Below are 17,164 nucleotides of genomic sequence, written 5' to 3'. Positions count from 1 at the left end.
ATCCCAGAGAGCGAAGGAGCACGACCCTCTGTGCACGAGGAAATAGCCACGATGTCCCCCAATCACCGAAGAGAACTGGAACATGTACAGGTCACATGATGGTGATGTCATCACAGGTCCTTCACCACCACTTCAATGCTTAGTTCCGCCCCTCATGGTCACATGGTGGTGATGTCATCACAGGTCCTTCACCACAACTGTGATATGCTCCACCTCTTATGATCACATGGTGATGACGTCATCACAGGTCCTTCATCTCCTACAGTGCAGCAGCTGCAGATTATTGTCTCTGGTGTCAGCCGCTGATATACAGAAGCCTCCAGGTCTCCATCCTCCAATATCATCCAACAGCATCTGTCTCCTGAGCGACGACCGAGGATGGAGGCCGAGACGTCCCGAAGAATCATCCAGTGCGCCCTGGAGATCATCTCCCTGCTGAGCGGAGAGGTAAACCCCAATATATATCTATAATCTGCTGAGCGGAGAGGTAAACCCTAATATATATCTATAATCTGCTGAGCGGAGAGGTAAACCCTAATATATATCTATAATCTGCTGAGTGGAGAGGTAAACCCTAATATATATCTATAATCTGCTGAGTGGAGAGGTAAACCCCAATATATATCTATAATCTGCTGAGCGGAGAGGTAAACCCCAATATATATCTATAATCTGCTGAGCGGTGAGGTAAACCCTAATATATATCTATAATCTGCTGAGCGGAGAGGTAAACCCTAATATATATCTATAATCTGCTGAGTGGAGAGGTAAACCCCAATATATATCTATAATCTGCTGAGTGGTGAGGTAAACCCTAATATATATCTATAATCTGCTGAGTGGTGAGGTAAACCCTAATATATATCTATAATCTGCTGAGTGGAGAGGTAAACCCCAATATATATCTATAATCTGCTGAGTGGTGAGGTAAACCCTAATATATATCTATAATCTGCTGAGTGGAGAGGTAAACCCTAATATATATCTATAATCTGCTGAGCGGAGAGGTAAACCCTAATATATATCTATAATCTGCTGAGTGGAGAGGTAAACTCTAATATATATCTATAATCTGCTGAGCGGAGAGGTAAACTCTAATATATATCTATGATCTGCTGAGTGGAGAGGTAAACCCCAATATATATCTATAATCTGCTGAGCGGAGAGGTAAACTCTAATATATATCTATAATCTGCTGAGTGGTGAGGTAAACCCTAATATATATCTATAATCTGCTGAGTGGTGAGGTAAACCCCAATATATATCTATAATCTGCTGAGTGGTGAGGTAAACCCTAATATATATCTATAATCTGCTGAGCGGAGAGGTAAACCCTAATATATATCTATAATCTGCTGAGTGGAGAGGTAAACCCCAATATATATCTATAATCTGCTGAGTGGTGAGGTAAACCCTAATATATATCTATTATCTGCTGAGTGGAGAGGTAAACCCCAATATATATCTATAATCTGCTGAGCGGAGAGGTAAACCCCAATATATATCTATAATCTGCTGAGTGGTGAGGTAAACCCTAATATATATCTATAATCTGCTGAGCGGAGAGGTAAACCCCAATATATATCTATTATCTGCTGAGCGGAGAGATAAGCCCTAATATATATCTATTATCTGCTGAGCGGAGAGATAAACCCTAATATATATCTATTATCTGCTGAGCGGAGAGATAAACCCTAATATATATCTATTATCTGATGAGTGGAGAGGTAAACCCTAATATATATCTATTATCTGCTGAGCGGAGAGGTAAACCCCAATATATAACTATTATCTGCTGAGCGGAGAGGTAAACCCTAATATATATCTATAATCTGCTGAGTGGAGAGGTAAACCCCAATATATATCAATAATCTGCTGAGCGGAGAGATAAACCCTAATATATATCTATTATCTGCTGAGCGGAGAGGTAAACCCTAATATATATCTATTATCTGCTGAGCGGAGAGGTAAACCCTAATATATATCTATAATCTGCTGAGCGGAGAGATAAACCCTAATATATATCTATTATCTGCTGAGCGGAGAGGTAAACCCTAATATATATCTATTATCTGCTGAGCGGAGAGATAAACCCTAATATATATCTATTATCTGCTGAGCGGAGAGATAAACCCTAATATATATCTATTATCTGCTGAGCGGAGAGATAAACCCTAATATATATCTAATATCTGCTGAGCTGAGAGGTAAACTCTTCTATATTTCTATTATCTGCTGAGCGGAGAGGTAAACCCTAATATATATCTATTATCTGCTGAGCGGAGAGGTAAACCCTAATATATATCTATGATCTGCTGAGTGGAGAGGTAAACTCTTCTATATTTCTATTATCTGCTGAGCGGAGAGGTAAACCCTAATATATATCTATGATCTGCTGAGTGGAGAGGTAAACCCTAATATATATCTATTATCTGCTGAGTGGAGAGGTAAACCCTAATATATATCTATTATCTGCAGAGTGGAGAGGTAAACTCTAATATATATCTATAATCTGCTGAGCGGAGAGGTAAACCCTAATATATATCTATAATCTGCTGAGCGGAGAGGTAAACCCTAATATATATCTATTATCTGCTGAGCGGAGAGGTAAACCCTAATATATATCTATGATCTGCTGAGTGGAGAGGTAAACCCTAATATATTTCTATTATCTGCTGAGCGGAGAGGTAAACCCTAATATATATCTATTATCTGCTGAGCGGAGAGGTAAACCCTAATATATATCTATGATCTGCTGAGTGGAGAGGTAAACCCTAATATATATCTATAATCTGCTGAGTGGAGAGGTAAACCCTAATATATATCTATTATCTGCTGAGCGGAGAGGTAAACCCTAATATATATCTATTATCTGCTGAGTGGAGAGGTAAACCCCAATATATATCTATTATCTGCTGAGCGGAGAGGTAAACCCTAATATATATCTATAATCTGCTGAGTGGAGAGGTAAACCCTAATATATATCTATTATCTGCTGAGCGGAGAGGTAAACCCTAATATATATCTATTATCTGCTGAGCGGAGAGATAAACCCTAATATATATCTAATATCTGCTGAGCTGAGAGGTAAACTCTTCTATATTTCTATTATCTGCTGAGCGGAGAGGTAAACCCTAATATATATCTATTATCTGCTGAGCGGAGAGGTAAACCCTAATATATATCTATGATCTGCTGAGTGGAGAGGTAAACTCTTCTATATTTCTATTATCTGCTGAGCGGAGAGGTAAACCCTAATATATATCTATTATCTGCTGAGCGGAGAGGTAAACCCTAATATATATCTATGATCTGCTGAGTGGAGAGGTAAACCCTAATATATATCTATTATCTGCTGAGTGGAGAGGTAAACCCTAATATATATCTATTATCTGCAGAGTGGAGAGGTAAACTCTAATATATATCTATAATCTGCTGAGCGGAGAGGTAAACCCTAATATATTTCTATTATCTGCTGAGCGGAGAGGTAAACCCTAATATATATCTATTATCTGCTGAGCGGAGAGGTAAACCCTAATATATTTCTATTATCTGCTGAGCGGAGAGGTAAACCCTAATATATATCTATTATCTGCTGAGCGGAGAGGTAAACCCTAATATATATCTATGATCTGCTGAGTGGAGAGGTAAACCCTAATATATATCTATAATCTGCTGAGTGGAGAGGTAAACCCTAATATATATCTATTATCTGCTGAGCGGAGAGGTAAACCCTAATATATATCTATTATCTGCTGAGTGGAGAGGTAAACCCCAATATATATCTATTATCTGCTGAGCGGAGAGGTAAACCCTAATATATATCTATAATCTGCTGAGTGGAGAGGTAAACCCTAATATATATCTATTATCTGCTGAGCGGAGAGGTAAACCCTAATATATATCTATTATCTGCTGAGTGGAGAGGTAAACCCCAATATATATCTATTATCTGCTGAGCGGAGAGGTAAACCCTAATATATATCTATTATCTGCTGAGTGGAGAGGTAAACCCCAATATATATCTATTATCTGCTGAGTGGAGAGGTAAACCCTAATATATATCTATTATCTGCTGAGTGGAGAGGTAAACCCTAATATATATCTATTATCTGCTGAGTGGAGAGGTAAACCCTAATATATATCTATTATCTGCTGAGTGGAGAGGTAAACCCCAATATATATCTATTATCTGCTGAGTGGAGAGGTAAACCCTAATATATATCTATTATCTGCTGAGCGGAGAGATAAACCCTAATATATATCTATTATCTGCTGAGTGGAGAGGTAAACCCCAATATATATCTATAATCTGCTGAGCCGAGAGGTAAACCCTAATATATATCTATTATCTGCTGAGTAGAGAGGTAAACCCTAATATATATCTATAATCTGCTGAGCGGAGAGGTAAACCCTAATATATATCTATAATCTGCTGAGCGGAGAGGTAAACCCTAATATATATCTATAATCTGCTGAGCGGAGAGATAAACCCTAATATATATCTATTATCTGCTGAGTGGAGAGGTAAACTCTAATATATATCTATTATCTGCTGAGCGGAGAGGTAAACCCTAATATATATCTATAATCTGCTGAGTGGAGAGGTAAACCCTAATATATATCTATAATCTGCTGAGCGGAGAGATAAACCCTAATATATATCTATAATCTGCTGAGCGGAGAGGTAAACCCTAATATATATCTATAATCTGCTGAGCGGAGAGGTAAACCCTAATATATATCTATTATCTGCTGAGTAGAGAGGTAAACCCTAATATATATCTATAATCTGCTGAGCGGAGAGGTAAACCCTAATATATATCTATAATCTGCTGAGCGGAGAGGTAAACCCTAATATATATCTATTATCTGCTGAGTAGAGAGGTAAACCCTAATATATATCTATAATCTGCTGAGCGGAGAGGTAAACCCTAATATATATCTATAATCTGCTGAGCGGAGAGGTAAACCCTAATATATATCTATAATCTGCTGAGTGGAGAGGTAAACCCTAATATATATCTATTATCTGCTGAGCGGAGAGGTAAACCCTAATATATATCTATGATCTGCTGAGTGGAGAGGTAAACTCTTCTATATTTCTATTATCTGCTGAGCGGAGAGGTAAACCCTAATATATATCTATTATCTGCTGAGCGGAGAGGTAAACCCTAATATATATCTATGATCTGCTGAGTGGAGAGGTAAACCCTAATATATATCTATTATCTGCTGAGTGGAGAGGTAAACCCTAATATATATCTATTATCTGCAGAGTGGAGAGGTAAACTCTAATATATATCTATAATCTGCTGAGCGGAGAGGTAAACCCTAATATATATCTATAATCTGCTGAGCGGAGAGGTAAACCCTAATATATATCTATTATCTGCTGAGCGGAGAGGTAAACCCTAATATATATCTATGATCTGCTGAGTGGAGAGGTAAACCCTAATATATTTCTATTATCTGCTGAGCGGAGAGGTAAACCCTAATATATATCTATTATCTGCTGAGCGGAGAGGTAAACCCTAATATATATCTATGATCTGCTGAGTGGAGAGGTAAACCCTAATATATATCTATAATCTGCTGAGTGGAGAGGTAAACCCTAATATATATCTATTATCTGCTGAGCGGAGAGGTAAACCCTAATATATATCTATTATCTGCTGAGTGGAGAGGTAAACCCCAATATATATCTATTATCTGCTGAGCGGAGAGGTAAACCCTAATATATATCTATAATCTGCTGAGTGGAGAGGTAAACCCTAATATATATCTATTATCTGCTGAGCGGAGAGGTAAACCCTAATATATATCTATTATCTGCTGAGTGGAGAGGTAAACCCCAATATATATCTATTATCTGCTGAGCGGAGAGGTAAACCCTAATATATATCTATTATCTGCTGAGTGGAGAGGTAAACCCCAATATATATCTATTATCTGCTGAGTGGAGAGGTAAACCCTAATATATATCTATTATCTGCTGAGTGGAGAGGTAAACCCTAATATATATCTATTATCTGCTGAGTGGAGAGGTAAACCCTAATATATATCTATTATCTGCTGAGTGGAGAGGTAAACCCCAATATATATCTATTATCTGCTGAGTGGAGAGGTAAACCCTAATATATATCTATTATCTGCTGAGCGGAGAGATAAACCCTAATATATATCTATTATCTGCTGAGTGGAGAGGTAAACCCCAATATATATCTATAATCTGCTGAGCCGAGAGGTAAACCCTAATATATATCTATTATCTGCTGAGTAGAGAGGTAAACCCTAATATATATCTATAATCTGCTGAGCGGAGAGGTAAACCCTAATATATATCTATAATCTGCTGAGCGGAGAGGTAAACCCTAATATATATCTATAATCTGCTGAGCGGAGAGATAAACCCTAATATATATCTATTATCTGCTGAGTGGAGAGGTAAACTCTAATATATATCTATTATCTGCTGAGCGGAGAGGTAAACCCTAATATATATCTATAATCTGCTGAGTGGAGAGGTAAACCCTAATATATATCTATAATCTGCTGAGCGGAGAGATAAACCCTAATATATATCTATAATCTGCTGAGCGGAGAGGTAAACCCTAATATATATCTATAATCTGCTGAGCGGAGAGGTAAACCCTAATATATATCTATGATCTGCTGAGCCGAGAGGTAAACCCTAATATATATCTATAATCTGCTGAGCGGAGAGGTAAACCCTAATATATATCTATTATCTGCTGAGTGGAGAGGTAAACCCTAATATATATCTATTATCTGCTGAGTGGAGAGGTAAACCCTAATATATATCTATAATCTGCTGAGCGGAGAGGTAAACCCTAATATATATCTATTATCTGCTGAGTGGAGAGGTAAACTATAATATATATCTATTATCTGCTGAGCGGAGAGGTAAACCCTAATATATATCTATTATCTGCTGAGCGGAGAGGTAAACCCTAATATATATCTATGATCTGCTGAGTGGAGAGGTAAACTCTAATATATATCTATTATCTGCTGAGTGGAGAGGTAAACTATAATATATATCTATTATCTGCTGAGCGGAGAGGTAAACCCTAATATGTATCTATTATCTGCTGAGCGGAGAGGTAAACCCTAATATATATCTATTATCTGCTGAGTGGAGAGGTAAACTATAATATATATCTATTATCTGCTGAGCGGAGAGGTAAACCCTAATATATATCTATTATCTGCTGAGCGGAGAGGTAAACCCTAATATATATCTATTATCTGCTGAGTGGAGAGGTAAACCCTAATATATATCTATTATCTGCTGAGTGGAGAGGTAAACCCTAATATATATCTATTATCTGCTGAGTGGAGAGGTAAACCCTAATATATATCTATAATCTGCTGAGTGGAGAGGTAAACCCTAATATATATCTATTATCTGCTGAGTGGAGAGGTAAACCCTAATATATATCTATAATCTGCTGAGCGGAGAGGTAAACTATAATATATATCTATTATCTGCTGAGCGGAGAGGTAAACCCTAATATATATCTATTATCTGCTGAGCGGAGAGGTAAACCCTAATATATATCTATAATCTGCTGAGTGGTGAGGTAAACCCTAATATATATCTATAATCTGCTGAGCGGAGAGGTAAACCCTAATATATATCTATAATCTGCTGAGTGGTGAGGTAAACCCTAATATGTATCTATTATCTGCTGAGCGGAGAGGTAAACCCTAATATATATCTATGATCTGCTGAGTGGAGAGGTAAACCCTAATATATATCTATTATCTGCTGAGCGGAGAGGTAAACCCTAATATATATCTATGATCTGCTGAGCGGAGAGGTAAACCCTAATATATATCTATTATCTGCTGAGCGGAGAGGTAAACCCTAATATATATCTATAATCTGCTGAGCGGAGAGGTAAACTCTAATATATATCTATAATCTGCTGAGCGGAGAGGTAAACCCTAATATATATCTATAATCTGCTGAGCGGAGAGGTAAACTCTAATATATATCTATAATCTGCTGAGTGGAGAGATAAACCCTAATATATATCTATTATCTGCTGAGCGGAGAGGTAAACTCTAATATATATCTATTATCTGCTGAGCGGAGAGGTAAACCCTAATATATATCTATAATCTGCTGAGCGGAGAGGTAAACTCTAATATATATCTATTATCTGCTGAGTGGAGAGGTAAACCCTAATATATATCTATAATCTGCTGAGCGGAGAGGTAAACCCTAATATATATCTATAATCTGCTGAGCGGAGAGGTAAACCCTAATATATATCTATAATCTGCTGAGCGGAGAGGTAAACTCTAATATATATCTATTATCTGCTGAATGGAGAGGTAAACTCTAATATATATCTATTATCTGCTGAGCGGAGAGGTAAACTCTAATATATATCTATTATCTGCTGAGCGGAGAGGTAAACCCTAATATATATCTATAATCTGCTGAGCGGAGAGGTAAACCCTAATATATATCTATAATCTGCTGAGCGGAGAGGTAAACTCTAATATATATCTATTATCTGCTGAGCGGAGAGGTAAACTCTAATATATATCTATAATCTGCTGAGCGGAGAGGTAAACTCTAATATATATCTATTATCTGCTGAATGGAGAGGTAAACTCTAATATATATCTATTATCTGCTGAGCGGAGAGGTAAACCCTAATATATATCTATTATCTGCTGAGCGGAGAGGTAAACTCTAATATATATCTATTATCTGCTGAGCGGAGAGGTAAACTCTAATATATATCTATTATCTGCTGAGCGGAGAGGTAAACTCTAATATATATCTATTATCTGCTGAGCGGAGAGGTAAACTCTAATATATATCTATTATCTGCTGAGTGGAGAGGTAAACCCTAATATATATCTATGATCTGCTGAGTGGAGAGGTAAACCCTAATATATATCTATTATCTGCTGAGCGGAGAGGTAAACCCTAATATATATCTATTATCTGCTGAGCGGAGAGGTAAACCCTAATATATATCTATAATCTGCTGAGCGGAGAGGTAAACCCTAATATATATCTATGATCTGCTGAGTGGAGAGGTAAACCCTAATATATATCTATTATCTGCTGAGCGGAGAGGTAAACTCTAATATATATCTATAATATGCTGAGCGGAGAGGTAAACCCTAATATATATCTATTATCTGCTGAGCGGAGAGGTAAACTCTTCTATATTTCTATTATCTGCTGAGTGGAGAGGTAAACTCTAATATATATCTATTATCTGCTGAGCGGAGAGGTAAACCCTAATATATATCTATTATCTGCTGAGCGGAGAGGTAAACTCTTCTATATTTCTATTATCTGCTGAGTGGAGAGGTAAACTCTAATATATATCTATTATCTGCTGAGCGGAGAGGTAAACTCTAATATATATCTATTATCTGCTGAGCGGAGAGGTAAACCCTAATATATATCTATTATCTGCTGAGTGGAGAGGTAAACTCTAATATATATCTATTATCTGCTGAGTGGAGAGGTAAACTCTAATATATATCTATTATCTGCTGAGCGGAGAGGTAAACTCTAATATATATCTATTATCTGCTGAGTGGAGAGGTAAACTCTAATATATATCTATTATCTGCTGAGTGGAGAGGTAAACTCTAATATATATCTATTATCTGCTGAGCGGAGAGGTAAACTCTAATATATATCTATTATCTGCTGAGTGGAGAGGTAAACTCTAATATATATCTATTATCTGCTGAGTGGAGAGGTAAACTCTAATATATATCTATTATCTGCTGAGCGGAGAGGTAAACTCTAATATATATCTATTATCTGCTGAGTGGAGAGGTAAACTCTAATATATATCTATTATCTGCTGAGTGGAGAGGTAAACTCTAATATATATCTATTATCTGCTGAGCGGAGAGGTAAACTCTAATATATATCTATTATCTGCTGAGTGGAGAGGTAAACTCTAATATATATCTATTATCTGCTGAGCGGAGAGGTAAACTCTAATATATATCTATTATCTGCTGAGCGGAGAGATAAACCCTAATATATATCTATAATCTGCTGAGCGGAGAGGTAAACCCCAATATATATCTATAATCTGCTGAGCGGAGAGGTAAACTCTAATATATATCTATTATCTGCTGAGTGAAGAGGTAAACCCTAATATATATCTATTATCTACTGAGTGGAGAGGTAAACCCCAATATATATCTATAATCTGCTGAGCGGAGAGGTAAACTCTAATATATATCTATTATCTGCTGAGCGGAGAGGTAAACTCTAATATATATCTATTATCTGCTGAGCGGAGAGGTAAACTCTAATATATATCTATAATCTGCTGAGCGGAGAGGTAAACCCTAATATATATCTATAATCTGCTGAGCGGAGAGGTAAACCCTAATAAATATCTATAATCTGCTGAGTGGAGAGGTAAACCCTAATATATATCTATAATCTGCTGAGTGGAGAGGTAAACCCTAATATATATCTATTATCTGCAGAGTGGAGAGGTAAACCCTAATATATATCTATTATCTGCTGAGCGGAGAGGTAAACCCTAATATATATCTATTATCTGCTGAGTGGAGAGGTAAACCCTAATATATATCTATTATCTGCTGAGCGGAGAGGTAAACCCTAATATATATCTATTATCTGCTGAGCGGAGAGGTAAACCCTAATATATATCTATTATCTGCTGAGTGGAGAGGTAAACTCTAATATATATCTATTATCTGCTGAGCGGAGAGGTAAACCCTAATATATATCTATAATCTGCTGAGTGGAGAGGTAAACCCTAATATATATCTATAATCTGCTGAGCGGAGAGGTAAACCCCAATATATATCTATTATCTGCTGAGCGGAGAGATAAACCCTAATATATATCTATTATCTACTGAGTGGAGAGGTAAACTCTTCTATATTTCTATTATCTGCTGAGTGGAGAGGTAAACCCTAATATATATCTATTATCTACTGAGTGGAGAGGTAAACTCTTCTATATTTCTATTATCTGCTGAGTGGAGAGGTAAACCCTAATATATATCTATTATCTACTGAGTGGAGAGGTAAACTCTTCTATATTTCTATTATCTGCTGAGTGGAGAGGTAAACCCTAATATATATCTATAATCTGCTGAGTGGAGAGGTAAACCCCAATATATATCTATTATCTGCTGAGCGGAGAGATAAACCCTAATATATATCTATTATCTACTGAGTGGAGAGGTAAACTCTTCTATATTTCTATTATCTGCTGAGTGGAGAGGTAAACCCTAATATATATCTATTATCTACTGAGTGGAGAGGTAAACTCTTCTATATTTCTATTATCTGCTGAGTGGAGAGGTAAACTCTAATATATATCTATTATCTGCTGAGCGGAGAGGTAAACTCTAATATATATCTATTATCTGCTGAGCGGAGAGGTAAACCCTAATATATATCTATAATCTGCTGAGCCGAGAGGTAAACCCTAATATATATCTATTATCTGCTGAGCGGAGAGGTAAACCCTAATATATATCTATTATCTGCTGAGCCGAGAGGTAAACCCTAATATATATCTATAATCTGCTGAGTGGAGAGGTAAACTCTAATATATATCTATTATCTGCTGAGCGGAGAGATAAACCCTAATATATATCTATAATCTGCTGAGTGGAGAGGTAAACCCTAATATTTATCTATAATCTGCTGAGCGGAGAGGTAAACCCTAATATATATCTATTATCTGCTGAGTGGAGAGGTAAACCCTAATATATATCTATAATCTGCTGAGCCGAGAGGTAAACCCTAATATATATCTATGATCTGCTGAGCCGAGAGGTAAACCCTAATATATATCTATAATCTGCTGAGCCGAGAGGTAAACCCTAATATATATCTATTATCTGCTGAGTGGAGAGGTAAACCCTAATATATATCTATGATCTGCTGAGTGGAGAGGTAAACCCTAATATATATCTATTATCTGCTGAGCGGAGAGGTAAACCCTAATATATATCTATTATCTGCTGAGTGGAGAGGTAAACCCCAATATATATCTATTATCTGCTGAGTGGAGAGGTAAACCCCAATATATATCTATTATCTGCTGAGTGGAGAGGTAAACCCTAATATATATCTATTATCTGCTGAGTGGAGAGGTAAACCCTAATATATATCTATTATCTGCTGAGTGGAGAGGTAAACCCTAATATATATCTATTATCTGCTGAGTGGAGAGGTAAACCCCAATATATATCTATTATCTGCTGAGCCGAGAGGTAAACCCTAATATATATCTATTATCTGCTGAGTGGAGAGGTAAACCCCAATATATATCTATTATCTGCTGAGCCGAGAGGTAAACCCTAATATATATCTATAATCTGCTGAGCCGAGAGGTAAACCCTAATATATATCTATTATCTGCTGAGTGGAGAGGTAAACCCTAATATATATCTATGATCTGCTGAGTGGAGAGGTAAACCCCAATATATATCTATTATCTGCTGAGTGGAGAGGTAAACCCTAATATATATCTATTATCTGCTGAGCGGAGAGGTAAACCCTAATATATATCTATTATCTGCTGAGTGGAGAGGTAAACCCTAATATATATCTATAATCTGCTGAGCGGAGAGGTAAACCCTAATATATATCTATTATCTGCTGAGCGGAGAGGTAAACCCTAATATATATCTATTATCTGCTGAGCGGAGAGGTAAACCCTAATATATATCTATAATCTGCTGAGCGGAGAGGTAAACCCCAATATATATCTATAATCTGCTGAGCGGAGAGGTAAACCCTAATATATATCTATAATCTGCTGAGTGGAGAGGTAAACCCTAATATATATCTATTATCTGCTGAGCGGAGAGGTAAACCCTAATATATATCTATAATCTGCTGAGCGGAGAGGTAAACCCTAATATATATCTATGATCTGCTGAGCCGAGAGGTAAACCCTAATATATATCTATAATCTGCTGAGCGGAGAGGTAAACCCTAATATATATCTATGATCTGCTGAGTGGAGAGGTAAACCCCAATATATATCTATAATCTGCTGAGCGGAGAGGTAAACCCTAATATATATCTATGATCTGCTGAGCCGAGAGGTAAACCCTAATATATATCTATAATCTGCTGAGCGGAGAGGTAAACTCTAATATATATCTATTATCTGCTGAGCGGAGAGGTAAACTCTAATATATATCTATAATCTGCTGAGCGGAGAGGTAAACTCTAATATATATCTATAATCTGCTGAGCGGAGAGGTAAACCCTAATATATATCTATTATCTGCTGAGCGGAGAGGTAAACTCTAATATATATCTATAATCTGCTGAGCGGAGAGGTAAACCCTAATATATATCTATTATCTGCTGAGCGGAGAGGTAAACTCTAATATATATCTATTATCTGCTGAGCCGAGAGGTAAACTCTTCTATATTTCTATTATCTGCTGAGCGGAGAGGTAAACTCTAATATATATCTATTATCTGCTGAGCGGAGAGGTAAACTCTAATATATATCTATTATCTGCTGAGCGGAGAGGTAAACCCTAATATATATCTATTATCTGCTGAGCGGAGAGGTAAACTCTAATATATATCTATAATCTGCTGAGCGGAGAGTTAAACTCTAATATATATCTATTATCTGCTGAGTGGAGAGGTAAACTCTAATATATATCTATTATCTGCTGAGCGGAGAGGTAAACCCTAATATATATCTATTATCTGCTGAGCGGAGAGGTAAACTCTAATATATATCTATTATCTGCTGAGTGGAGAGGTAAACTCTAATATATATCTATTATCTGCTGAGCGGAGAGGTAAACCCTAATATATATCTATTATCTGCTGAGCGGAGAGGTAAACTCTAATATATATCTATTATCTGCTGAGCGGAGAGGTAAACTCTAATATATATCTATTATCTGCTGAGTGGAGAGGTAAACTCTAATATATATCTATTATCTGCTGAGCGGAGAGGTAAACTCTAATATATATCTATTATCTGCTGAGCGGAGAGGTAAACTCTAATATATATCTATTATCTGCTGAGCGGAGAGGTAAACTCTAATATATATCTATTATCTGCTGAGCGGAGAGGTAAACCCTAATATATATCTATTATCTGCTGAGCGGAGAGGTAAACTCTAATATATATCTATTATCTGCTGAGTGGAGAGGTAAACTCTAATATATTTCTATGATCTGCTGAGCGGAGAGGTAAACTCTAATATATATCTATAATCTGCTGAGCGGAGAGGTAAACTCTAATATATATCTATTATCTGCTGAGTGGAGAGGTAAACTCTAATATATATCTATTATCTGCTGAGTGGAGAGGTAAACCCTAATATATATCTATAATCTGCTGAGCGGAGAGGTAAACTCTAATATATATCTATAATCTGCTGAGCGGAGAGGTAAACTCTAATATATATCTATAATCTGCTGAGCGGAGAGGTAAACTCTAATATATATCTATAATCTGCTGAGCGGAGAGGTAAACTCTAATATATATCTATTATCTGCTGAGTGGAGAGGTAAACTCTAATATATATCTATTATCTGCTGAGTGGAGAGGTAAACTCTAATATATATCTATAATCTGCTGAGCGGAGAGGTAAACCCTAATATATATCTATTATCTGCTGAGCGGAGAGGTAAACTCTAATATATATCTATAATCTGCTGAGTGGAGAGGTAAACCCTAATATATATCTATTATCTGCTGAGCGGAGAGGTAAACTCTAATATATATCTATAATCTGCTGAGCGGAGAGGTAAACCCTAATATATATCTATTATCTGCTGAGCGGAGAGGTAAACTCTAATATATATCTATTATCTGCTGAGCCGAGAGATAAACCCTAATATATATCTATTATCTGCTGAGCGGAGAGGTAAACTCTAATATATATCTATTATCTGCTGAGCGGAGAGGTAAACTCTAATATATATCTATAATCTGCTGAGTGGAGAGGTAAACTCTAATATATATCTATTATCTGCTGAGTGGAGAGGTAAACCCTAATATATATCTATTATCTGCTGAGCGGAGAGGTAAACTCTAATATATATCTATAATCTGCTGAGTGGAGAGGTAAACTCTAATATATATCTATTATCTGCTGAGTGGAGAGGTAAACCCTAATATATATCTATAATCTGCTGAGTGGAGAGGTAAACTATAATATATATCTATTATCTGCTGAGCGGAGAGGTAAACTCTAATATATATCTATTATCTGCTGAGCGGAGAGGTAAACTCTAATATATATCTATAATCTGCTGAGTGGAGAGGTAAACTCTAATATATATCTATTATCTGCTGAGTGGAGAGGTAAACCCTAATATATATCTATTATCTGCTGAGTGGAGAGGTAAACTCTAATATATATCTATTATCTGCTGAGCGGAGAGGTAAACCCTAATATATATCTATTATCTGCTGAGCGGAGAGGTAAACCCTAATATATATCTATTATCTGCTGAGTGGAGAGGTAAACTCTAATATATATCTATTATCTGCTGAGCGGAGAGGTAAACCCTAATATATATCTATTATCTGCTGAGCGGAGAGGTAAACCCTAATATATATCTATTATCTGCTGAGCGGAGAGGTAAACCCTAATATATATCTATTATCTGCTGAGCGGAGAGGTAAACTCTAATATATATCTATTATCTGCTGAGCGGAGAGGTAAACTCTAATATATATCTATTATCTGCTGAGCGGAGAGGTAAACCCTAATATATATCTATAATCTGCTGAGTGGAGAGGTAAACTATAATATATATCTATTATCTGCTGAGCGGAGAGGTAAACCCTAATATATATCTATTATCTGCTGAGCGGAGAGGTAAACCCTAATATATATCTATGATCTGCTGAGTGGAGAGGTAAACTGTAATATATATCTATTATCTGCTGAGCGGAGAGGTAAACTCTAATATATATCTATTATCTGCTGAGCGGAGAGGTAAACCCTAATATATATCTATGATCTGCTGAGTGGAGAGGTAAACCCTAATATATATCTATTATCTGCTGAGTGGAGAGGTAAACTCTAATATATATCTATTATCTGCTGAGCGGAGAGGTAAACCCTAATATATATCTATGATCTGCTGAGTGGAGAGGTAAACTCTAATATATATCTATTATCTGCTGAGCGGAGAGGTAAACCCTAATATATATCTATGATCTGCTGAGTGGAGAGGTAAACCCTAATATATATCTATTATCTGCTGAGCGGAGAGGTAAACCCTAATATATATCTATGATCTGCTGAGTGGAGAGGTAAACCCTAATATATATCTATTATCTGCTGAGCGGAGAGGTAAACCCTAATATATATCTATGATCTGCTGAGTGGAGAGGTAAACTCTAATATATATCTATTATCTGCTGAGCGGAGAGGTAAACTCTAATATATATCTATTATCTGCTGAGTGGAGAGGTAAACCCTAATATATATCTATGATCTGCTGAGTGGAGAGGTAAACCCTAATATATATCTATTATCTGCTGAGCGGAGAGATAAACCCTAATATATATCTATTATCTGCTGAGTGGAGAGGTAAACCCTAATATATATCTATGATCTGCTGAGTGGAGAGGTAAACCCTAATATATATCTATTATCTGCTGAGCGGAGAGGTAAACCCTAATATATATCTATGATCTGCTGAGTGGAGAGGTAAACTCTAATATATATCTATTATCTGCTGAGCGGAGAGGTAAACTCTAATATATATCTATGATCTGCTGAGTGGAGAGGTAAACCCTAATATATATCTATTATCTGCTGAGTGGAGAGGTAAACTCTAATATATATCTATTATCTGCTGAGCGGAGAGGTAAACTCTAATATATATCTATTATCTGCTGAGCGGAGAGATAAACCCTAATATATATCTATTATCTACTGAGTGGAGAGGTAAACCCTAATATATATCTATAATCTGCTGAGCGGAGAGCTAAACCCTAATATATATCTATTATCTGCTGAGCGGAGAGGTAAACTCTAATATATATCTATAATCTGCTGAGTGGAGAGGTAAACCCCAATATATATCTATAATCTGCTGAGTGGAGAGGTAAACCCCAATATATATCTATAATCTGCTGAGTGGA

General features: G+C 36.4%; 1 protein-coding gene across 2 annotated transcripts in view; it reads left to right on the top strand.

The window, feature by feature from the left end:
* Positions 1–226: 226 nt before the first annotated feature.
* The window catches only part of LOC141258699 (uncharacterized), a 204,765-nt gene continuing 187,827 nt past the window's right edge, over positions 227–17,164 (top strand). For both annotated transcript variants that reach the window (XM_073673719.1, XM_073673718.1), the window contains exon 1: positions 227–447. In XM_073673719.1, the coding sequence (XP_073529820.1) occupies positions 379–447 (69 nt within the window). In that variant the 5' untranslated portion in view covers positions 227–378. The remainder of the gene's footprint in view (positions 448–17,164) is intronic.

Source organism: Phyllobates terribilis, unplaced genomic scaffold, assembly GCF_046119375.1.
Source record: "Phyllobates terribilis strain yellow unplaced genomic scaffold, ASM4611937v1 Scaffold_3__8_contigs__length_932513732, whole genome shotgun sequence".
Taxonomy (NCBI): domain Eukaryota; kingdom Metazoa; phylum Chordata; class Amphibia; order Anura; family Dendrobatidae; genus Phyllobates; species Phyllobates terribilis.
Note: the sequence above shows the minus strand (reverse complement) of the source record. Positions and strands in the feature narration are given on the sequence as shown.